The sequence below is a fragment of the Thamnophis sirtalis genome, unplaced genomic scaffold (genome assembly GCF_051295495.1).
Source record: "Thamnophis sirtalis isolate CommonGarterSnake01/CBP01778 unplaced genomic scaffold, rThaSir2_p1.2 scaffold_3, whole genome shotgun sequence".
In the NCBI taxonomy this organism is placed as follows: domain Eukaryota; kingdom Metazoa; phylum Chordata; class Lepidosauria; order Squamata; family Natricidae; genus Thamnophis; species Thamnophis sirtalis.
The window spans coordinates 16,636,597-16,661,847 of record NW_028261383.1 but is presented as its reverse complement, the minus strand read 5'-3'; the positions used below and the strand labels follow the sequence as shown (position 1 = coordinate 16,661,847).

General features: G+C 42.8%; 1 protein-coding gene and 1 pseudogene across 2 annotated transcripts in view; one reads left to right on the top strand and one right to left on the bottom strand.

The window, feature by feature from the left end:
- Positions 1 to 334: 334 nt before the first annotated feature.
- LOC148047293 (uncharacterized) overlaps positions 335 to 25,251 on the bottom strand; it is a 53,760-nt pseudogene continuing 28,843 nt past the window's right edge. Inside the window, exons 4-5 of the transcript XR_015696128.1 lie at positions 4,253 to 4,382; positions 335 to 1,805 (exon numbers count right to left, since the gene is read on the bottom strand). The product of XR_015696128.1 is annotated as an uncharacterized LOC148047293 (transcript). The remainder of the gene's footprint in view (positions 1,806 to 4,252; positions 4,383 to 25,251) is intronic.
- On the top strand, positions 7,113 to 17,624 carry LOC148047295 (uncharacterized). Its single transcript, XM_087711596.1, is given in 5 exon segments — positions 7,113 to 7,563; positions 7,815 to 7,929; positions 8,039 to 8,106; positions 8,748 to 8,877; positions 14,931 to 17,624. Coding segments are annotated over 5 exon segments (2,739 nt in total). The 5' UTR covers positions 7,113 to 7,245; the 3' UTR covers positions 17,039 to 17,624.

Sequence of the window (25,251 nt, the reverse complement as noted above, 5' to 3'; positions counted from 1 at the left end):
AGTAGTAGCAGTGGCGGGAGCCTCCACCCACCTGTCCGGATGCTTCTGTGCATACACAGAAACTTTTGCGCATAGGAATTGTGCATGAGCACGCACGAACTAGTAGTAAATAGATGGGAAACCCACCACTGGTCCAAATCCTGTCATAAACAGCCAGGCAGTCAAAAGAGAAGGACCCGGAGGCTCTCTGGGAAACCCAGCTTATCTCTTGTGGTTGTTGCGAACTCTGGTCTTAAGTGGAGGAAGGTGGGACACAGCCAGGGAAGCCACAATCACGAAAATGATTTTTATGCATTTGTTTTTTATTTCTTTAATTCAATACAAACAAGTGCCCTTTTCAAATCATTTGCTCAGCCTCACAGCGAGCAAAAAGGGCAGAGACCCCTCCAACAACTTCTGATGAACACCGCAGGTGGCCCACCTTTGATGCCCGCAGAAAGACTCTGAAGAAAAAGAAAGAAGAAAGCCAGTTCCAAAATGGAGAAAAAGCTGAAACCTATGGATATTCCAGAAAGGTTACCTCATAATGAGGTAAAATTTTACAGAGGAATTGAGTAGGAAATTCACCTCAACAAATGTGACTAGGAATCTTAAGCCCTTTGGAGAATTTAAAGCATAGATTTATCATTAGTACCCTGATTACTGGGTACAATATGCCGACAATATGCCGACTTTGTAAACTGCTCAGAGTGTGTTATGAAGCATTATGGTGATAGATAGGTCTAACTGGAATTGTCATTGCTATAGTTTCTCCCGAGCATGGATCCTTTTGTGAGAAGTAAGATGACCATTCTGAGCAAAGGTCTTTCCACATTCCATGCATTTAAATGGCTTTTCTCCTGTATGGATCTTTTTGTGAATACCAAGATTACTGCTGAAAGCAAAGGTCTTTCCACACTCCGTGCATTTATATGGATTCTCCCCTGTATGAATGCTGTTATGGCAAAGAAGATCACGATTTCGAACAAAGCTCTTTCCACATTCCATGCATTTCAACGGTTTCTCCCCTGTGTGAATCTTTTTGTGGGTAGTAAGTCTATGGCTCAGAGCAAAGGTTTTTCCACACTCCATGCATTTAAATGGCTTTTCTCCTGTATGGATCTTTTTGTGACTACCAAGACTACTGCTGAAAGCAAAGGTCTTTCCACACTCCATGCATTTATATGGCTTCTCCCCTGTATGAATCCTGTTATGGCAAAGAAGATCACAATTTCAAGCAAAGGTCTCTCCACACTCCATGCATTTAAACAGTTTCTCCCCTGTGTGGATCAACTTATGGGAAATAAGACCTCCATTTCGAGCAAAGGTCTTTCCACATTCCATGCATTTAAATGGCCTTTTCCCTGTATGGATCATATTATGGCAAACAAGACTATCATTTCGAGTAAAGGTCTTTCCACACACGATGCATTTATAAGGCTTCTCTTTTGTGTGAATTACTTTTTGAGATGTACGGAAGTTATTTCCAAGACAAAGAATGAATGTCCCATTGTAATTTTCTCTGTTGTATGTTCTTATAGCATCTTCTCCTTTGTTTTGGGTTAAATAGTGTTCGTTTACACGTAATTTAGCTTTAATTAGCTTCACACTTTTCCCAATATATTTTTTCCTTATTTTCTCTTGTTGGGCAAGAAAGTCATACATCGGAGCATCAATGGAAGATGAGCTTTCCTGATTCCAATTGTTTGGCAGGTTTCTTTCATGGCTTTCTAATTCCATTTGAATTCCAAAGTTCTCCGTTCCATCTTGAGCATTGATCGCTTGGAACAGTTCACAGGAATCTTGATTCTCCTGAATGTTATTACCTTCAAAGGAAAAGAGAAATGAAAATGATAAGAAGGTTAATGAAAAAGATCAAACTGTAGAAAGTCAACGAATTATCTTCTGAATTTTTCTGAAATTCCATTATGTTGTATTTTGCATGATTACAGTGTTGTGATATGGACATGATTTCTGTATTCATGAGTCACGAAAGCTTTGAAAATATCTAGAAAATATCTCTTTCCTTCCAATTATCTCTATATATGCAAATCTCACTCAAAGTCAGTTTAAAGTTAAAGAATAATCAGGGGAAACATCTGAAGAGGAATTAGGAGAAAACCTAGGATTTATTGGGGTGAGTTAAGAAAATTTCACTGCCCAAAGTCTCACCGGCTTTCAAGGGCTCTTCTCAGTCCACAGAGAACAGACCCCTAAACTACTTTAGTGCGAGATCACCTGAGATCAGTAGTGCAATATCTCATGCTAGTACTTTAGGACTGTGTTCTCTACAAACTGAGGACTGCATGAGATCCGGGCAAAAGTGTTTGAAACGAAAGAAGTCTTTCCTCTGTTTGCAAAGCCTATTGCCTTGGATCTTGTACAGGCCTCAGTTAGCAGAGGCCTAAAGTATATAGTGCGAGATCATACAGTATGGGTAGTGCGAGATTTCACGGTACTGATCTTGCATGATCTCTCACTACTTTAGGCCTGTTTTCTGCAAATGCACCAAATGTCTCGCTACATTGACGCAAGTTTAGTCGCAGCGTGGTGGGATGTTTATAGGCCAAGTGCGATTAGACAATATGAATTTGTCTTCAGTGCATAAGCTCTCACTGTACATAAAAGCTATAAGTGATGAATCATGATCATTATCATCATAAAAATATATTCACAGGATACAACATTTAGTGATAGTCATAGGATACTAAATAACCAATCAACATCCATTGTGCTAGGAAACTGGGTCTAAAGTACTTGGGGGGGAGAGATCCTAACTAATAGGCGCTAAGTGAACAGCCGTAACTCAGGAATTACCTATACCCAATGATGCTCTGAATCACACAGCATGACTTCTTTATTTTTGAAATGGTTTGGTTGAATCGTCTTCAATGGCCGTATAATGAAAGTTCTGTACTCACAGAATTTTTGGAGGTTTCAGAGGAAGAATAATGGTTAGGATAGGACAAGAACAGGGTAGGATAGTGAAAGAAGAATAGACAATACTTGACTGAACTGGACTAGACTAGCTTACAAAATAAATCATGCTAGGAAACTAAATAAAACAATATAAATCATAAAAATTATAGTTCCAAGTAGAAAAAGAGATAGGTAATAGTATAGATGAGAAGAAAAATAGTAATACAGTCTTACTAAATTGTTTGCCAGTGTTGTGAGGATTAGTTATTTAGCAGAGTGATAGCATGGGGGGAAACTCCTTGTGTCTAGTTGTTCTGGTGTGCAATGTCCTACAGTATCATGATAGCACTTCTATCACGAGGGTAGAGGTTAAAATAATGTAAGTCCAGGATTGTGAGGGGTCTGTAGATATTTTCACAGCCCTCTTTCTGGTTCATTTAGTATACAGGTCCTCAATGGAAAGCAGGTTGGTAACAATTGTTTTTTTCTCCAATTCAATTTATGAAAAATCAGGAGAAACATCGAAAGAGGAATTAGGAGAAAACCTAAGGTTTATTGGGGTGGGTTAAGGATATTTCACTGCCCAAAATCTCAGTGGCTTTCAAGGACTCTTCTCAGTTCACAGAGATCAGACCCCTAAACTACTTTAGTGCGAGATCACCTGAGATCAGTAGTGCAATATCTCATGCTAATACTTTAGGACTGTTCTCTAGGAACTGAGGACTGAATGAGATCTGGGCAAAAGTGTTTGAAACCAAAGAGGTCTTTCCTCTGTTTGCAAAGCCTATTGCCCTGGATCTCGTGCAGGTTTCACTTAGCAGAGGCCTACAGTATATAGTATGAGATCATGCAGGATCAGTAGTGCGAGATTTCACGGTACTGATCTTGCATGATCTCCCATTACTTTAGGCCTGTTTTCTGCAAATGCACCAAAGCAGGCAAAGGAACTGATTGCTCGCTACATTGACGGAAGTTTAGTCTCAGCGTGGTAGGGTGTTTATAGGCCAAGTGGGATTAGACAGTATGAATTTGTCTTCAATGCATAAGCTCTCAGTGTACATAAAAGCTATGTGATAAATCATGATCATCATCATAAAAATACATTCATCATAAATCATACAACACTTAGTGATAGTCATAGGATACTAAATAACTAATCAACATAAATCGTGCTAGGAAACTAAATAAAACAATGCAAATCGTAAAGATACAAGGAATAAAATTATAGTCATAAGGCCAGATCCTTTCCTTCTCCCTTCCAGGAGACAATATCTGATTAGTGATTTTTAAATTTAAAAAACTAACTATAATCTGTCTTCTTGAACTCTCTGATTGGGGACTAGAAAACTCTTACCCAGAGAGACCACATTCCTATGGTTTTCAAGCATGACTTCAGAATGGAGTACTTTTTGGTCAGGATGCAGTTGAGACCATTCTTCCTCAGAGAAATACACAGCCACCTCCTCGAAGGACACAAGACTCTCCTGAACATGGAAAAAAGAAGAGAACAGAAGGATTTGCAAGATCTGTTCATCTTCAACAATGGTTTAGACAAGGGAATAAAAGGGGAAATCATCACATTTGCAGACAAGGCTAAATTGACAGGAATACCAACACTCCAGAAGATAAATGCAAGATAAAGAAGGATCAACAGCTTGGGCACTATCTAACAAAATGAAATTCAGTAGCGAGAAATGTAAGGTTTTCAGGAAAAAAACCAAAACAAATGCACAGGCATAGAACCGGTGATACCTAGCTCAACAGTAGTAAGTGCAACAGAGACTTTGGAGTCCTAGTGGACAATCACTTTTACTTCTTGTAAATTCATAGTTATAGGGGTACCTAGCAGAACAGGTTAACCAATGGTCTTTAAAAAACATTTCCTAAACAGAATGAGGGTAGAAAGGACAAACAATCATGTCCCAGTAATATTCTACAGAGGAAGCTATGCTGATTGAGAGCAACTTAAACATACTATTACGCTTTCTATGTCACTCAGGAACACAAAAATAATCCAGTCCAAACAAGGAAGAGAAATAGAAGGAGAGAGCACTCTGCACACCTGCTTTGCTTCCTGAAGGAAAGGGAGAATACAAAACTAACAATTTTTGCCTCTCTTACTTGATTTGGAGGTTCAACCACTGTTTGAGCTCCATTATAAAAACCCGAAAACTTCATTTTTGTTTCTCTGTAAGGAATAATTTCAAAATGCATAATTAACAAAATAAGATATTTTCTATAGAAGACAAGGCTTAGTGAAGGTAAGACAGGTGGATAATCTGAAGATCCTTCAGTTACCTCCTGAGGTGTCCCAAGTTGGATCTTCCCAAGGGATCCTCCTGAGAAATTGCTCCTGAGGGGGATTTGATGGATTCTTCTTTCCCTCAGGGTGTCTGATGTCCACATTGCAGCACTTCAAATTGGAGGAAGGAAAAAAGAAGAATTAATATACATCACACAAAATAAAGTGAATTCTTATATTCAGAATTCAATCTCAAAGGCCCCGGAATCCATCAGTGAGGATGAGTGAGAAAACTATGGAACAATGTCCTACAGGAACATCACCTATTATGAATGCCAGAGAAGTTTGGGAAGGAGGGGTGAAGAATTCAAACACATTTTCTACTCTCTTTTGAGCTCCCTAGAGTAAAGTGTCTCACCTGATGCTCAACCTGCTTTTTCTTCTCCTCCTCCTGGCTCAGGAGGAATCCTTCTGCCAGGGCCACCGCCTGGGAGCTGGTCTCTGCTCCACACTCCCGCACCCAGCTCTCCATCTCTGGGGGAAGGATAGCATCTGGGCTTTGGTGTGCTTTTCTGGTCTCAGCCATCGCCTGCAAAAGTTGTGGAGCTTGCTGCAAAGTCCTCGGGGACCTTCAGCCTCCTGGTATTGGAGGCCCCTGATGTTCCAGGCTTCAATGTTTGACCGCATGGTGGTTTCCTCCATCATGCATGCAATGCGGGATTGAACCCGGAGGAGGGCTGGGCATGTGTCTCTCTTTCTCCACGGCCTCTCTTCGCATGGGAAGAGTCCCCACACAACATCAGCTCTCGATGCCTCCCACGCAAATCTCTCCTGCAGCCTTTTCAGCGCCTGCGGAACTCCAAGGGTTAAGGAGAGCGAGTGTTACGTTCTAGAGAGGGAAGGCTCAGGGATGTCTATCTATCCATCCATCCATCCATCCATCCATCCATCCATCTCCACTCGTCTATTATTATCTTTCCTTATCTATTCTCTACATGCATTTATGTAACTATGTATTTGTCTACCTATTGATCCATCTAGCTATCATCTCTATCGATCTATAATCTTATCTATCATCTAAAATCTCTATCTACATTTGTCTATGTATCTTTATTAGCTATATCTATGTACATCATTGTCCATCCTATGTAATCTATCTATATCACTGAACTGTATCTATCAATCTATCTCCATATCCTCCCTTCGTCTCTCTCTCTCTCTCTCCCCCTTATTCCTTTTTCACTATTTTCCTTCCTTGGTATGGAATTCCAATCTTATTCCAGTCACAGACCAGATGCCCTCTGCCCTCCCTTCCAACACAAAGTAGCAGCACAGCCGATCACACTTTCTATTTTGAGGTCATTGTGAAGATACGTGTTTTGCAGGGGGGAAGAATTGAGGCAGCAAAAGCCCCCTGCCCACCTCATCAAGGGGCAACGCATTGTTTCCAAACCTCTGACAGTTTCCCCATTGGAAGAGGCCCCAGAGAGACCATCTGGTAGCTTCTCTTGACTGTTAGGAGCAGCTCCATCTGCTTTTACCAGCAGCCTCACTCTTGCACCCAAACCACCTTTTCCTTTTGCGTCCTCTTTCCTTCCCCCTTTCTCTCTCAATATATTTCCCCTTTTCTTTTTCCCTTCCCTCCCTTGTCCTCTCATTTCCTTTCCCCTTTTTTCCCCTCCATTCCTCACCCCTTCTGAGACTGAACAGCGTCCTTCCTGTTATTCCCCATTGGAAAATCTCCCTTTCCACTCTTCCTGCTCTATTCCGATCCAGATGATTCAGATTGCCCCAGGTGGCGCCCTCGGGTGTGAGAAAGGAACAGGCGCTTCCCCTTTGGGCCACTAGAGGGTGAAGGTTTCAGCTGGCTTTCCAAAGGAGGTTGCAAAAGGAGGGACATCCCTGAGCCTTCCCTCTCTAGAACGTAACACTCGCTCTCCTTAACCCTTGGAGGTCCGCAGGTGCTGAAAAGGCTGCAGGAGAGATTTGCATGGGAGGCATCGAGACCTGATGTTGTGTGGGGACTCTTCCCATGCGAAGAGAGGCCGTGGAGAAAGAGAGACACGTGCCCAGCCCTCCTTCGCGTTCCATCCCGCATTGCATGCATGATGGAGGAAACCACCATGCGGCCAAACACTCAAGCCTGGAACTTCAGGAGCCTCCAATACCAGGAGGCTGAAGGTCCTCGAGGACTTTGCAGCAAGCTCCACAACTTTTGTAGGCGATGGCTGAGACCAGAAAAGCACACCAAAGCCCAGATGCTGGACCTGGTGGTTCTGGAGCAGCTCCTGGCTATCCTTCCCCCAGAGATGGAGGGCTGGGTGCGGGAGTGTGGAGCAGAGACCAGCTCCCAGGCGGTGGCTCTCGCAGAAGGATTCCTCCTGAGTCAGGTGGAGGAGAAGAAAGAGCAGGTTGAGTATCGGGTGAGACACTTTACTCTTAGGGAGCTCAAAAGAGAGTAGAAAATGTGTTTGAATTCTTCACCCCTCCTTCCCAAACTTCTCTGGCATTCATAATAGATGATATTCCTGTAGGACATTGTTTCATTGTTTTCTCACTCATCTTCACTGATGTATTCTGGGGGCTTTGAGATTGAATTCTGAATATAAGAATTCACTTTATTTCATCTGATGTATATTAATTGTGCTTCTTTTTTCCTTCCACTGATTTAAAGTGCTGCAGTATGGAAATCAGAGATCCTGAGGGAAAGAAGAATCCATCAAATCCCCCTCAGGAGCCATTTTTCAGGAGGATCCCTTGGGAAGATCCAAGTCAGAACACTTCAGGAGGTAATCAATGGATCTTCAGATTACCTTCTGTCTTACCTTCACTATCTCTTGTCTTATATAGAAAATCTCTTATTTTGTTAATTATGCATTTTGAAATTATTCCTTACAGAGAAACAAGGAGTGAAGTTTTCGGGTTTTTATGATGGAGCTCAAACAGTGGTTGAACCTCCAAATCAAGTAAGAAAGGGGAAAATTGTTAGTTTCGTATTCTCCCTTTCCTTCAGGAAGTAAAGCAGGTGTGCAGAGTGCTCTCTCCTTCTATTTCCCTTCCTTGTTTGGACTGGATTATTTTTGTGTTCCTGAGTGACATAGAAAGCATAATTGTAGGTTCAAGTTGCTCTCAATCAGCATAGCTTCCTCTGTAGAATATTACTGGGACAGGTTGGTTTGTCTTTTGTTACCCTCCGATTCTATTTAGGAAATGTTTTTTCTAAGACCACTGGTTAACCTGTTCTGATAAGTACCCCTATAACTATGAATTTACAAGAAGTAAAAGTGATTGTCCACTAGGACTCCAAAGTCTCTGTTGCACTTACTACTGTTGAGCTAGGTATCAACGGTTCTATGCCTGTGCATTTGTTTTGCTTTTTTTCCTGAAAACCTTACATTTCTCGCTACTGAATTTCATTTTGTTAGATAGTGCCCAAGCTGTTGATCCTTCTTTATCTTGCATTTATCTTCTGGAGTGTTGGTATTCCTGTCAATTTAGTCTTGTCTGCAAATGTGATGATTTCCCCTTGTGTTCCCTTGTCTAAATCATTGTTGAAGATGAACAGATATTGCAAATCCTCCTGTTCTCTTCTTTTTTCCATGTTCAGGAGAGTCTTGTGTCCTTCGAGGAGGTGGCTGTGTATTTCTCTGAGGAGGAATGGTCTCAACTGCATCCTGACCAAAAAGTACTCCATTCTGAAGTCATGCTTGAAAATCATAGGAATGTGGTCTCTCTGGGTAAGAGTTTTCTAGTCCTCAATCAGAGAATTCAAGAAGACAGATTATAGCTAGTTTTTTATTTAAAAACCACTAATCATATATTGTCTCCTGGAAGGGAGAAGGATCTGGCCTTCTTGTACTCCAAGGAAGGATGCTTAGATGCGAAAGGTTTCCTTGCTCCTTCCTTTACCGGAATCCCCCTTTCTCTCCCGTTAAAGGGAAAGAATTCCGACCCTGGTTTCCCCAACATCTTCTGAGGTAAAATTTACCTCAGACTTCATTTCTTTGAATCTTTTCTGCCCAAGGAGTCTTCTTTGCATCTTGTGTGCTGATCCTGTGCAGCGTCACAAAGGAGAACCTGGCCAAGGGCACCTTTAAGATGTTTCTGTATTTTTCCATTTCTATTTGAACTTATCTATGGAGGCTGAACAGAATGAGGTTTGCTTTTATGTGTCCTCTGGAGGTCATGTGAGAGGATTGTGTTGCCAGTAACTCCTCAAGTTAAGCATTTCACCAAGCCTCGGCAGCCTTGGTGAAATGGTCTCCCTATTAATTATTATTATTCTCTATGATTCACTTTGGATCTCATACTCAAGGCACCAACTATTAAGCATCAAGGAAGCTTTCTGTGACTGTCCCCCTTCCCCAGTCTTTACAAATGCAGAAGAGATTCTAATGCAGGAGAAAGCAACTTCCTCTGAACAATGGATAAACAAAAAGAAAAGGAGGAGCCGATGGGGTTGGAGAAGGGGTAAGCAAGAAGAATTTTGAATAGACTAAGAAAAAGAGGAATAAAAATTCCTTCCTTCACTCTTTCTGACTAATTTACATTCACCTGCTAATAAGTTGGGTTTAGCTACAGGCTTGCCTTGAGTAGTGCACTCATTGGAATGATTTTGAAGACACCTCTGCAGACTTGGATGAACTCAGAGATACTGTAACATCATATGTTAGTTATTGTGAAGACCTACATGTGCCTACCAGAAACCTGCAAATATAGGGTAACAGCAATCCTTGTTTCACAGCTAAACTCAAGCAGCTACATCGTGCCAAAGAAGAAGCACTTTAAAAAGGCGATGGAATGTTGTACAATCAGGCCAGAAATGTATTAATAAGGGAGATCAGAGCAGCAAAACGAAGCTACTCTAAAAATCTAAAGAATCCGTTTTCAACAAATGAACCTGCAACTCCCTGCAAACATGTGGAAAACACTTGAAAATATCACGGATTACAGGACCTTTCCATACTGAAGGAAATCAACAACTGACAGATGACCCAAATGTGTTTTACTATAGGTTGTGGGAAGTTATTATCCAGCCCTCTCCCAGAAAAATGAAATATCCTAGGAAATATTGAAAAGGCAGAATATTTCTCTGGATGTGAAAAGAAACATGTTTCAAAAGACAGAATAGTTGCCTATAGCTTTCTGCCCATCCCAGCTAATGGGCCATTAAGATGGCCAGGCTAGCCCACTTTACATAATAAAGACTTCTCCTCACTGCAGCTGTAGGGGGAAGGGATATTACTCAACTGACCACAAGGCAACTGAGAACTCATCACAGCCTAGAAAGTAGCCCCCTGCATGGCACCATGGGAGTCTGACAACCAGTCAGAATACATTTCTTACACAGGAACAGGAAACAGAGAGGTGGGACTGAACAGGGTATAAAAAGCCTAGCAAGCCCCTTCCTCAGCCCTTCTCTCTTCTTCTCCATCAACATTGAAACATGTGATCACCTTTTCTGTACAGGGCTCAAGCCATGTGGCCCTGTCCAACAGTAAACCATCTTTCCAAGCAGCCTCCATGTCTCCAGTGTCTTCTTCCCCACTTGGAGCTGAACCCAGAAGGACATTTCTTTCAACAAGGTTTAAGAGAAAACTACTGCCACTTATCTCCAAAATCCTCATCTCAGACACACCAACAACAGACAAGCCGCCTACAACAATAGCCCGAGCCTGTAAAGTTTAAGTGTGGAAAGGTAAGGCTCACAATGAAGAAAGACTTGCCACAAAAGTAAAAAATAACAAAAAAGCTTTTTCCAATATGTTAAAAACAAGAAAAAAGTTAAGGAAGTAATTGGTCCATTGCTGGGAGAAAGTGACAAGAAGGTGACAAGCAACAGGGAGAAAGCAGAACTATTTAACTCATTTTTTGTATCTGTCTTTACACAAAGGGATAAAACGGTCCAACCTATCAAAAACAGCACCACAAAAATCAGATTAGGAACACAAATTGAAATAGGGAAGAAAATGGTAAGTTAGTACCTGTCTACCCTACATGAGTTCAAATCACCAGGACCAGACTGATTACACCCCAGGGTTCCTGAAGGAACTGGCAGATGAGATCTCAGAACCACTGAACTATATCTTTCAGAGATCCCGGAGCACCGGGGAACTACCAGAGGACTGAAAAAGAGCTGGTGTGGCTCCCATCTTCAAAAAAGGGGAAAAAAGAGGTCCAGGAAACTACAGACCTATCAGCCTGACCTCAATACCAGGAAAGATTCTGCGAAAGATAATCAAGCAACAAATTAGCGAACACCTAGAAGTAAACAAAGTAATAGCCAAAAGCCAACATGGGTTTGTCAAAAACAGATTATGCCAGACTAATCTTATTGCATTCTTTGACAAAGTGACAAAATTAGTGGACCAGAGGAATGGCGTCAATATACTTTACTTGGACTTCAGTAAGGCATTTGATAAGGTAGACCATAACCTACTACTAGGTAAAGTAGAAGAATGTGGGTTAGCATCACCACCAGATGGATGACCAAGCGCACTCAACGTGTAGTCCTCAATGTAACTGCATGTACATGGAGGGAAGAATGCAGTGAAGTACCCCAAGGCTCTATGTTAGGCCCAGTACTCTTCAACATCATCAGTGATTTGGATGAGGAAATAAATGGTGAACTCATTAAATTTGCAGTTGACACCAAGTTGGCAGGAATAGCCAACACTCCAGAAGACAGGCTTAAGATACAGAAGGATCTTGACAAACTTGAACATTGGGCACTATCTAATAAAATGAAATTCAATGGTGAAAAGAGTAAGGTTCTATATTTAGGCAAGAAAAACGAAATGCACAGGTACAGTATAGGTGGTACCTTGCTCAATAGTAGCAACTGTGAGGGGGATCTTGGAGTCCTAGTGGACAGCCATTTAAATTTGAGCCAGCAGTGTGCAGTAGCTGCCAAAAAAGCCAACACAGTTCTAGGCTACATAAACAGAGGAATAGAATCAAGATCACGTGAAGTGTTAATACCACTTTGGTAAGGCCATTCAGTTTTGGTCACCACGATGTAGAAAAGATGTGGAGACTCTAGAAAGAGTGCAGAGAAAAGCAACAAAGATGATTAGTGGAATGGAGACTAAAACATATGAAAAATGGTTGCAGGAACTGGGTATGTCCAGTTTAATGAAAAGAAGGCTTAGGGGAGACATGATAGCAGTCTTCCAATATCTCAGGGGTTGCCCCAAAGAAGAGGGAGTCAAGCTATTCTCCAAAGCACCTGAGGGCAGGACAAGAAGCAATGGGTGGAAACTAATCAAGGAGAGAAGCAACTTAAAACTGAGGAGAAATTTCCTGACAGTTAGAACAATTAATCAGTGGAACAACTTGCCTCCAGGAGTTGTGAATGCTCCAACACTGGAAGTCAATAAGAAGATGTTGGATAGCCATTTGTCTGAAACTGTATAAGGTTTCCTGCCTAGGCAGGGGGTTGGACTAGAAGACCTCCAAGGTCCCTTCCAATTCTGCTATTGTATTGTATTGAATTGTATTGTGTTGTAAGAGAAAGACGACAGAGGGAAGAAAGGAGGTAGGGGAGAGGAATAGAGAGGGAGAAGAAAGTGATGGACAAGGTACAAATATGGTGTATGGAGAGCAGAAGAGCCAATAATTGTTTTTGGGAGTTGATGGTAAGACGAATTGATGTAAACATTTAACAATATAATATGATGTCAGTTATGTAATAGTATACACATGGTTATTTGCTACGAAAAAATGAAAAACTTTATATATATATATAAAAAATGAAGGCCTCGTGCAGTGTGACTCAGAGAATTCTTGGGTATAGGTAATAACCGAGTTTAGTTTAGTTTAGTTTAGTTTATTATTTATAGGCCGCCCTTTTCCCTGAGGGGACTCAGGGCGGCTTACAATTTATAGGGAATGGGGGGTACAAGACAATAAAACAATAAACATAAAACAGTGCAAGTAAAAATAAAACACAACATTCATCATTCGGGTGGGGGAGTTACGACTGTTCACTTAGCACCTATTTAAAGTTAGGACCTACATCCCCCCCAGTACTTTAGACACAGCCCTGAAATTACGAATGTTGCAGGACTATGGCCATCATTCACAGTTACGAATGGCAGCAGAGGTGCTGCAACATTCACCCTACTTATTCCCTCACCCTACCCTGCTGAGTCTAAACTTGCTTAATCTAGTGAGCCATCAGTTCCTTTGCCTACTTTGATGCATTTGCAGAGAACAGGTTTAAAGTAGTGAGAGATAATGCGAGATCAGTAGCGTGAAATCTTACCAGGACATGCAGTCACTAGAGGCAAGGGAGGCGGAGCTTCACCAGTCTCCTCAGGAAAAAGAAAGAAATTTAAATATATTTTTTAAAATAATTAAAGCCAAGATAGTTGCTACCAGATTCCAGCTCACAGTGGCTTGGTGTCTGCTTAGTGTTAACCAAAGCAGGAGGCGAGAGAACTCGGGGCCTCTTTTCCATAAGGAATTTTTCGCCTTCTAAAAGTTAATAAAGAGTTAAAAGGCAAAGAAGTTCAGATGGAAAAGAGGCACTAATTCTCCCGCCTCCTGATTTGGAAGCAGCCAATCGTGTCTTCTTGAGCACGCTTACGTTGGGCGGGGCGTGCTTCAGAGGAGAGAGGAGTGGGCGAGAAGGAGGAGGCTGCCTCTTTGCTGCAGACCTGGGCGCTTGGTGGCTCCCGCAATGCAAAGTGCCCCACCATCCCCGCTGCTGCCGCCCGCTGCCCCGGCCTGCTTCTCCAGGCTCCGCCGCTGGAAGTCCCGGATCGCCTCTGGGGGAAGGCTGGGTGAGAAGCGGAGCGAAGCTTCTCTGCGGCCTCCTGGCGCTGCCCAGAGGCTCTTGCAGGAGCACGTGTCAGCGGCCGGCGGCCTGGAGCGGCCCCGGCTGTGAGACAAGGGAGCACTTAAAGCAGCCACTGCCGCCGCCACCACCACCCCTCCTTCACACCTTAACATCGCCTTCCCCCAGAGGCGATCCGGGACTTCCAGCGGCCAAGCTTGGAGAAGCAGCGGACACAGGCCGGGACAGCGGGGGGGCAGCAGGGCACTTTGCATCGCGGGAGCCACCAAGCGCCTTTGCTGCAGACCCGGGCGCTTGGTTGCTCCCGCGATGCAAATTCCCTCCCCCCCCCCCGCCGAGGCCGACCGCTGCCCTGCTGAGCCTCACCAGGTATCAACCTCACCGCACGTCACTGAATCTTACACTACTGATCCTGCGTGATCTCGCACTATATATTTTAGTCCTCTGCTAACTGAGGCCTGCACTAGATCCAGGGCAATAGGGTTTGCAAACAGAGGAAAGACCTTTTTGGTTTCAAACACTTTTGCCTGGATCTCATGCAGTCCTCAATTGTACAGAACACAGTCCTAAAGTACTAGCATGAGATATTGCATTACTGATCTTATGTGATCTCGCACTAAAGTAGTTTAGGGGTCTGTTCTCTGCAAACTGAGAAGAGTCCTTGAAAGCTGATGAGACTTTGGGCAGTGAAATATCCTCAACCTCCTAATTCCTCTTTAGATGTTTCCCCTGATTATTCCTTAACTCAAAAGTGACTGAGTGAGATTTGCATATATAGAGATAATTGAAGGAAAGAGATATTTTCTAGATATTTTCAAAGCTTTCATGACTCATGAATATAAAAATCATGTCCATATCACAGCATTGCAGTCATGCAAAATATAACATAATGGAATTTCAGAAAAATTCAGAAGGCAATTCATAGACTTTCTACAATTTGATCTTTTTCTTTAGCCTTCTTATCATTTTCATTTCTCTTTTCCTTTGAAGGTAATGGGCAGGAGAATCAAGATTCCTGTGAAGTGTTCCAAGTGATCAATGCTGAAGATGGAAAGGAGAAGTTTGGAATTCAAATGGAATTAGAAAGCCATGAAAGAAACCAGCCAAACAATTGGAATCACAAAAGCTCATTTTCCACTGATGCTCTGATGCATGACTTTCTTGCCCAACAAGAGAAAATAAGGAAAAAATATATTGGGAAAAGTGTGACGCTAATTAAAGCTAAATTACATGTAAACGGACATTATTTAACCCAAAACAAAAGAGAAGATGCTATAAGAAAATACAATGGAGAAAATTACAATGGGACATTCATTCTTTCTGTTGGAAATAATTTCTGTACATCTCAAAAAGTAATTCCCCCCAAAGAATGCTTGGTGTGTGGAAAGATCTTTTCTCAAAATCGTAGTCTTATTTCCCATAATAGGATCCACACAGGGGAGAGGCCATATAAATGCATGGAGTGTGAAAAGACCTTTGCTCGAAAAGGTAATCTTCTTTGCCATAAGATGATCCACACAGTGGAAAAGCCATATAAATGCATGGAGTGTGGAAAGACTTTTGCTGTCAGCAATAGTCTTGTTATTCACAAAAAGATCCATACAGGAGAAAAACCATTTAAATGCATGGAGTGTGGAAAGACCTTTGCTCTGAGCAATATATTTACTACACACAAAAAGATGCACAGAGGGAAGAAGCCCTTTAAATGCACAGAGTGTGGAAAGACCTTTGTTAGAAATAGTCATCTTCTTCGCCATAAGATGATCCACACAGGGGAGAAGCCATATGAATGCATAGAGTGTGGAAAGACCTTTGTTAGAAATAGTCATCTTCTTCGCCATAAGATGATCCACACAGGGGAGAAGCCATATGAATGCATAGAGTGTGGAAAGACCTTTGCTCAAAATAGTAATCTTCATTGCCATAAGATGATCCACACAGGGGAGAAGCCATATGAATGCATAGAGTGTGGAAAGACCTTTGTTAGAAATAGTCATCTTCTTCACCATAAGATGATCCACACAGGGTTAAAGCCATATAAATGCATGGAGTGTGGAAAGACCTTTGCTCTGTGCAGTAGACTTACTACCCATGAAAAGATGCACACAGGGGAGAAACCCTTTAAATGCACAGAGTGTGGAAAGACCTTTGCTAGAAATACTAATCTTCTTCGCCATAAGATGATCCACACAGGGGAAAAGCCATATAAATGCATGAAGTGTGGAAAGACCTTTGCTCAAAATGGAGATCTTCTTCGCCATAAGATGATCCACACAGGAGAAAAGCCATATAAATGCATGAAGTGTGGAAAGACCTTTGCTCAAAATGGAGGTCTTCTTCGCCATAAGATGATCCACACAGGGGAAAAGCCATACAAATGCATGAAGTGTGGAAAGACCTTTGCTCAAAATGGAGATCTTCTTCGCCATAAGAGGATCCACACAGGGGAAAAGCCATATAAATGCATGGAGTGTGGAAAGACCTTTGCTCAAAGTGGAGATCTTCTTCGCCATAAGAGGATCCACACAGGGTTAAAGACATATAAATGCATGGCGTGAGGAAAGACCTTTGCTCTGAGCAGTAGACTTACTACCCATGAAAAGATGCACACAAGGGAGAAACTGTTTAAATGCATGGAGTGTGAAAAGACCTTTGTTCGAAAAGGTAATCTTCTTCGCCATAAGATGATCCACACAGGGGAGAGGCCATATAAATGTAAGGAGTGTGAAAAGATCTTTCCTCATAAAGGTATTCTTATTTCCCATAAGTTGATCCACAGAGGGGAGAGGTCATATAAATGCATTGAGTGTGGAAAGTCTTTTGCCCGAAATAGTCATCTTCTTTTCCATAAGATGATCCACACAGGGATGAAATTCTTTAAATGCATAGCATGTGGAAAGACATTTGCTCAGAGAAGTACTCATTTCATTTATTGTATTTGTATGCCGCCCTATCCCGAGGGACTCAGGGCGGCTGACAAGCAGTGGGGGAAGGGGAAGAGTCGAGGTGGCGCAGTGGTTAGGGTGCAGTACTGCAAGCCACTTCAGCTGACTGTTATCTGCAGTTCAGCGGTTCTAATCTCACCGGCTCAAGGTTGACTCAGCCTTCCATCCTTCCGAGGTGGGTGAAATGAGGACCCAGACTGTGGGGGCGATATGCTGACTCTGTAAACCGCTTAGAGAGGGCTGAAAGCCCTATGAAGCGGTATATAAGTCTAACTGCTATTGCTATTGCTATTGCTAATACAAACAAGAGACAAAACAAGCAAGTTAAAAACAAAGCAACAGTCACATCCGATTAAGTGGGGCCGGGAACTCATCAGCCCCAGGCCTGCCGGAAAAGCCAGGTCTTAGTGGCTTTGCGGAAAGCCGGAAGGGTAGTGAGGGTCCGGATCTCCACGGGGAGATCGTTCCAGAGGGCCAGAGCAGCCACAGAGAAGGCCCTCCCCCGAGGGGTCGACAGTCGACATTGGCTAGCAGATGGTATTCGGAGGAGGCCTAATCTGTGGGATCTAATTGGTCATAGGGAGGTGATCAACAGGAGGCGGTCTCTCAAGTACCCAGGTCCAATGCCATGTAGGGCTCTTACTTCTCATTACTCTTACTTCTCATTACAAAATCCACACAGGGAAGAGGCCATATAAATGCATGGAGTGTGGAAAGACCTTTGCTCGAAATAGACATCTTCTTCACCATAAGCTGATCTACACAGGGGAAAAGGCATATAAATGCATGGTGTGTGGAAAGACCTTTGCTCTGAGCAGTAGACTTACTACCCACAAAAAGATACACACAGGGGAGAAATAGTTTAAATCCATGGAGTGTGGAAAGATGTTTCCTCAGAGCAATGAACTTCGAAGCCACAAAAGGATCCTCAGAGTGGAAAATATATATGTGCATGAATTGTGAAAAGGCAATTGCTCGGAGCCGTACTTTTACTTCTCATAACAAAATCCACACAGGAGAGAAGCCATATAAATGCACGCAATGTGGAAAGAGCTTTGCTCTGCATGGTCATCTTCTCACAAAAGGATTCATGCTCGGGAGAAACTATATAGCAATAACAATTCCACTTCGACTTTTCTACCACTCCACAATGCTTCATAACACTCTGAACAGTTTACAAAGTCAGCATATTGTCCCCAGCAATCTTGGTACTCATTTCACTGACCTCAGAATGCTGAAAGGGTGAATCAACGATGAGCCGTACAGGATCGAGCTCCTAGCTGTGGCCAATTACCTTGTAGTACTGCATTCTAACCACTGCCCCACTGCGTCTCTATATTTTTACCATATTTTTTGGACTATAAGAGGCTCCAAAGTATATGATGCCCCCAATGTTGGAGGAAGACACGAAAAAAATCTGCCTCTGCCTCTGCCTCGCAGCAATTTACCACCTTGCAGCAAACAGCATACAGCGTGGTCAGTTTCAGCACAGCCTAATTTAGGAGGAGCAGCTGATTGGTGATTGAATCTGCCTCTCAAAATATCTCCGATAAGCTGTTTCAGGCCGCGGGGATCGTTGCTGTCTATCGCTGTTGCTGCCTGTTGGTGCTGCCACCTATTGCTACCTCCGCAAGCCCCATTTTAAGCCACCATATGTCCCGTTTTTGGCCTCCACACATCCCGTTATTGGGCTATTCCAAGCTGCAGGGATAGGTGGTGGTGGCAATCCCACCGCCTGCAATGGGCCAGAAATGGGGCATGCAGAGGCCAGAAATGGTTTGTGGAGAGCCAAAACAGGACACATGGAGGCTGAAATGGGACCCGTGAAGGCGGCGATAGGTGGTAGCAGTGATGGGTGGATGCGATCCCCACAGCCTGGAACAACTGATAGGAAGTATTCTGGAAGGTAGAACTAACCTCCAATCAGCTACTCCTGCTAAATCAGGCTGTACTGAAGCAGACCAGGCTGTTTGCTGCAAGGAGGTAAATTGCTGGGAGGCAGAGGCCGAAGGGTGGAAGCTGGTGGGTAGATGGGGTTTTGGCAACATTTGCGCTCTATGATGTACAGACATTTCCACCAACTTTTTGTGATGAAAAAATGTGGGGATAATTGCTTTTCTCAATAGCTGGCAAACCACGTTGAGAAATACAACTGTCAGCACAATGATCCTTCCCCCTCCACTGAGTACAGAAGGAGAAGTGGATGGAGGCCTGGATCCACCACCACCCCCGTCCTAGAGTGAATGCTGTATGTGGCCTGCCGGGAAGAATGGGGGCCATGGGAGGGGGGGAGGTCTACGGGGAGGGGGGAGGGTCGGAGCATTCCGGTTACGACCGGGAGGGGAAGATATGATGGGAGCTGTAGGGTTAGCCATTACCGGGGAAGAAGGACTCGCTACATTACAGCGATTCCTTGTTCCGGCCCCTCAGGCTCATCTCAAGGACCTGTTGGCAGAGGAGATCAGGGCCCTGGTCTCAGGTTGCTGCTGCTAAATGCCAGGTCTGTTGTGAACAAGGCTCCCCTCGTCCGAGACTTAATATTAGATGGGGGGGGGGCAGACCTGGCATGTATAACTGAAACCTGGCTGGGCCAAGAGGGAGGAGTCCCCCTCTCAGAAATGTGCCCGGATGGGTTTCAAGTGCTCCACCAACCACGACATGGGGTGTCGTGGGGTGGGGGAGTAGCAGTTGTCGTCCAAAAGTCATTGGTTCTTCGCAGGATCCCTGCCCCAGAGATGGTGGGATGTGAATCTCTCCTCTTGAAGTTGGACCTAGGGGTTCAAGTGGGCTTGTTCCTGATGTACCTACCTCCCAGCTACATCACAACAGCCCTGCCTGTGCTGCTAGAGGCAGTAGCCAGGTTGGCGGTGGAGTTCCCCAGGCTAATGGTGCTGGGGGACTTTAACCTACCTTCTCTCGGCGAACACTCTGATGGGGCACAAGAGTTCATGGCTTCCATGACAACCATGGACTTGACCCAAGTAGTTCAGGGCCCTACTCATAGAGTGGGACACACATTCGACCTTGTATTTCTCTCGGGGCAGTGGAGACGTGATCTGGAATTAAGGGGAATAGAGACCTCACCCTTGTCATGGTCAGATCACTCCTTGCTGAGGCTTGACTTCAGGACACTACTTCCCCCATTGCAGGGAGGTGGAACCGATTAAGTGGTTCTGCCCCAGGCGCCTGATGGACCCGATGGGATTTCAGAGGGAGCTTGGAGAGATACCTGACTCCCTTGCCCGCAATCCGACTGAATCCTTAGTCGCTGCCTGGAATGCTGCGGCGACTGAGGCACTGGATCGGATTGCAACTTTGAGGCCTCTCCGTGGCAGTGGATCCAGGAGGGCACCTTGGTTTACCGAGGAACTCTGAGAGAGGAAGTGCCAAAAGAGATGCCTAGAGCGACGTTGGAGGATTAGTAATTCTGAATCTGATTGAACACTATTAAGAGCCTTTATTAGGACTTACTTAGTGGCGATACAGGCGGCAAAATGCACACATTTTTTCGCTCTTATTGCGTCCGCGGAATCCCACCCAGCCGCCCTGTTTAGGGTGACCCGCTCCCTCCTGAAAGGTGAGGAGGTGGGGGAACCCCTGCAGGGAAGATCTGAGGAATTTGTTCAGTTTCTGTCGGATAAAATCACTCAGTTTCGGACAGACCTTGACTCCGCTTGGGCAATACCAGCCGAGAATTTTAAATTATTTTTTATTTTTATTTTTTCTTTCTCTTTGTAAGCTGCCCAGAGTCCTGCGGGATTGGGCGGCCTATAAATTCAATAAATAAATAAATAAGTATGAAGCCTGAGGAATGCCACTCAGCACAATTATCATTAACCTGTGGGCACGTGGGCACATACCATCGCTTGCAGCAGGAAAACATAAGCTGTTTATTAACCTTCTCACCCATACCTTGGACTCTGTCTAGCTAATCCAATCAGTACAAAATGTTCTTTGACCAATGAATCAGTTTCTGCCACGTAAACTGTTTTATGACAATAAAAAGGGAGCTCTCACGAGCTGTTCGGAGTGCCTTCCCATTAAACTTCTTCCTGCTTGTGCGTCTTTCTTCTTTATTGCAACAACAGAAAAAGGGTTTTGGCAACATTCGCTCTCTAAGACGGAAAGACATTTCCACCAACTTTTTGGGGGCAGAGGAAAATGGGTCTTATAGCCTAAAAAATATGGTAGGTGTATGCACATTGTGCCTTTCTGATCCAAATGAAACAAGGTGGAATCCAACAAAATGAAATTTAATGTGGAGAAAAGTAAGATTTTACACATGGGCAGGAAAAACAGATTACATGAAAGCTGGCTCAAAAACAGTAACTGTGAGAGAGACCTTGGAATCCAAATAGATGATTACTTAAGCATGAGTGATTTGTGTGCCCCAGCAGCCCAAAAAACCTAATACAATCCTTGGTTGTATAAATGGAGGCATAGAATCGAAACCACGTGAAGTACTACTACCCCTTTATAAAGCATCAGCAAGGCTACACCTGGAATAATGCATCCAGTTTTGGTCATTGCACTACAAAAAAAATGTTGAGACATTTTGGAAAAGGTGCAAAGAAGAGCAGCTAAATGGTTAAAGGCCTGAAGATTAAAACATGAAGAACAAATGCAGGATTTGGATTTGGCTAGTCTAGGGAGAAAAAGGATTAGGAGTGACATGATTGCAGTATTCCAGTATTTGAGAGGCTGCCACAAACAGGAGGAGATCAATTTATTTTCCAAAGCACCAGAGGACAAGATAAGAAAAAATGGATGTGAACTAATCAAGGAGAGAAACAACCTGGAATTAACAAGAATCTTCCTTACATTAAGGACAATTAACTTATCAATATCTTTTTTTTTTATTATTTTTTTCCGGATGTTAAATATGTTTATTTCCATTTCATTCCATACAATCACATGTATACTGTGCATAACCGGGGCATATGACATTGAATAATGAACAAAGCCTTCCTTTTTTAAACATTACCCCCCAAGATACAAACCCAATATACCACCTTGACCCACCATACACCCTCTTTCACCCCCCTCCAACTTTCATTCTTCCTTCCAACATTCCCCTCTACTTCCTACTTCCCCTCCCCCTCTATCACTCCTCTCTCCCAATACCTTCCCTCCCTTCCTTCTCCTCCTGCCTCCAATCCTCTCTCACACCCTCTCTACCCCTCTTTCTTCTTTCGCTCCACTCCTCCCTTCTGTGTATTTCTATTATCTATCAGTGTGTTCAACTTATCCTATTTTTACCCTAACATTAAAGAACAGTATACAAGTGCAATCATGTGCTTTAAGGTCTAACACATATTATATTTCCCCCCTCCCCCCTCCCCCTAAAACCCCATCTCCCTTCCCTCCCCCCGACTTCCCAGAGCCCGTACACGGTAAAACTTTTTAACAAGCACAGTCTAGAATATCTTAAAACAAAGAAAATTAAAGAAAAACTAAAGGAAAATTGATAAGATATCTACATTGGACTCAGTTTCTTACTGTTATCCAAACTTTAAACAGTTTAACTTATTACTAATCTTAAGAATAGGCTGTCTGGACTTTCTTAGTCCCATATTTGCTTTGTATATAATCAATCCATTTTTTCCAGTCTCGTTTATATCTCTCATTTGAGTGATCTTTAAGATATGCTGAAATTTTTGCCATCTCGGCTAAATTTATAACTTTCAAAGTCCATTCTTGAGTTGTAGGCACGTCTTCGTTCTTCCAGTATTGGGCCACCAACAGTCTTGCTGCCGTTATTAAGTACAGAACCAAATTAGTCTCTACCGTTGTAAAGTTAGTACATATACCTAGTAAGAATAACTGAGGGGTGAATTTTATCCTTCTTTTAAAAATATTTTGCATAATCCACCACACTTTTATCCAAAATGCCTTAACTTTTCGACATGTCCACCATATATGAAAATATGTAGCATCTAGAGAACCACATCTCCAACATTTAGGCTGTACATTTGGATACATAGAAGCGAGCTTTTTGGGATCTAAATGCCATCTATAAAACATCTTATAAAAATTTTCTCTCAGATTTTGTTTTTTTTGCACAAAATCAATATCTTTTTTTAAGTGAGGTCTCCAGAACTGGATACAATATTCCAAATGGGATCTGACTAAATAGTGGGTTCTCCTTTTTCCTGATGATAATACATTTGGTGATGCGTCCCAGAATTGTGTTTGCCTTCACAGCTGCCCGGTTACACTGTTTATTCATTTCGCAGTTATCCTTTTCTCAGTGCCATGGTAACTTTGTCCATACAGTTGTGTGAAAAAAGCGCTGCTTGAACTCATCTGCTCAAAGACAAAATAGTTCTAGTGTTGTTGAAATATGCATACCTTTCCGCAAGTATGCATACCTTTGTGCAATCCCCGTGACCGTCGCACTGAAGCTCCAAGGAGCATGCTGAGGAATGCAATCAAGCCTGCCAGATGTACTGGGCTGCTGTGCAGCCTCCTGCTGCATCCCAGCTGTGGTGGCAGGGGTAGCCAAAAACAGCCCCGGCAATGGGAAGAGCGGGTAGCAGGCTCATTGGAGGATGAGGTTTGAGGGAGGGGGCCGAGTGCTCAGGGGCTGCAGTGTGGTAGTGACCAGTTGGGCTGCCTCATAAACATATTTGGGTGAGAATGCCTATACACTTTATTGGTTATCTCTTGTATTTCCTGTATGTGTAATTATGTAGGGAAGGTTAAAAGAAATGTGCTCAGATCCTCACAAGTGTTAGACTGAACAATGAACCTTGAACAATTAGCACATGATGTTTTATTTATGTTGAAGGTACTACCATTTGAAGATGAGCAATGCTACTTGTACATGAAGAATGAAAATCTTTTTCTTAAGTTTGTTTATTGCAGCTTCAATTTGGGGGGGTAAGGTTAGGATTGGGTGTGGTCATCTGGGTGGGCGTGGCAGCTTGATACCACTCATTGGACATTGCTGATTTCAAATATTGTTTTTCAAATATTGCTCGTTAAAGATTCTGAGTCAAACTGGAAAATAAAGAAATAGATACATGAAGGGGAAAAACAGGTTAACTCCAGTTTTTTAAAATTGATTTTAACCACTTTTCCCTCTATTTAAATCGCCAATGTATTTTTGTGTCCATCGTGGATGAATCTTTACATCCGAGTGGAGTCTTCAGCTCTTTTTTATTTGCTTTTTTTTCTTTTTCTCTGTTTATTGATTATCTAATGCTATCTTTTTAAAAAAATAGTTTTTATTAAACATTTTAATCTTTAAAAACAAAAAAAAATAAACAAAACATACATAGCAATATAAAGTAATTATACAGTCTTCTGAATCAGCTTTTATGTTTAGCCTTTATAGTTCTCCATTCTGCATTGCCTTCCTATTGATTTTTTTCCATTTTTGTGCGAAAACAATCCTAGCCACAGTGAGTATGTATAGTGTTATGTATTGAAATTGTTTATCCATTTTTTGGTCTAATAGTCCTAATAAGAATGCTTCTGGTTTCAGTTCTATTTTTTGCTCCGTAGTTTCTTACAACAATTTCTGAATTTTGCACCAGTATTTCCTTGTGATGGGGCACGTCCACCACATATAGTAGAATGTTCCAGACTTGTGGCTACATCGCCAACATTTGGGGGATAAATTTGGGTACATTTTGGCCAATCTTGCTGGGGGCAAATGCCGTCTATAATGCTATCTATCCCCCTTTCCTTCCATTCTCCAAACATCTTCAACTTCCCAGTCCCGTTTTCTGAGGTGAATTCTCTACTCAATCCCTATATAAACATGGTATTTTTGCAGGGGGGAAGAATAGGGGCAGCGAAAGCCCCCTTGCCCACCTCATCAAGGGGCAACGGCCATTTTGGTGAAGGCGCGGGGTTTCGGGAGGCAAAAAATGCTGTAACCTGGCTCAAAAACAGCATGAGAGACCCCTTAGAATCCAAACCGATGATTACTTAAACATGAGTCACCTGTGTGCCGCAGCAGCCAAAAAAGCCTAATACAATCCTTAGTTGTATAAATGGAGGCATAGAATCAAAATAACGTCAAGTACTAGAGCCCATTTTATAAAGCATCAATAAGGCTGTACCTGAAATACGGCATCCAGTTTTGGTCATCACATTACAAAAAAGATGTTGAGACTTCGGAAAAAGTGGAAAGAAGAGCAGCTAAGATGATTAAAGGCCTAAAGATTGAAACATATGAAGAACAGTTGCAGGATTTGGATTTGGGTAGTCTAGCGAGAAGGATTAGGAATGGCACGATAACCGTATACCAGTATTTGAGAAGCTGCCACAAAGAGGAGGGAGTCAGTTTATTTTTCCAAAGCACCAGAGGGCAGGACAGGAAAAAGATGGATGTGAACTAACCAAGGAGAATAGCA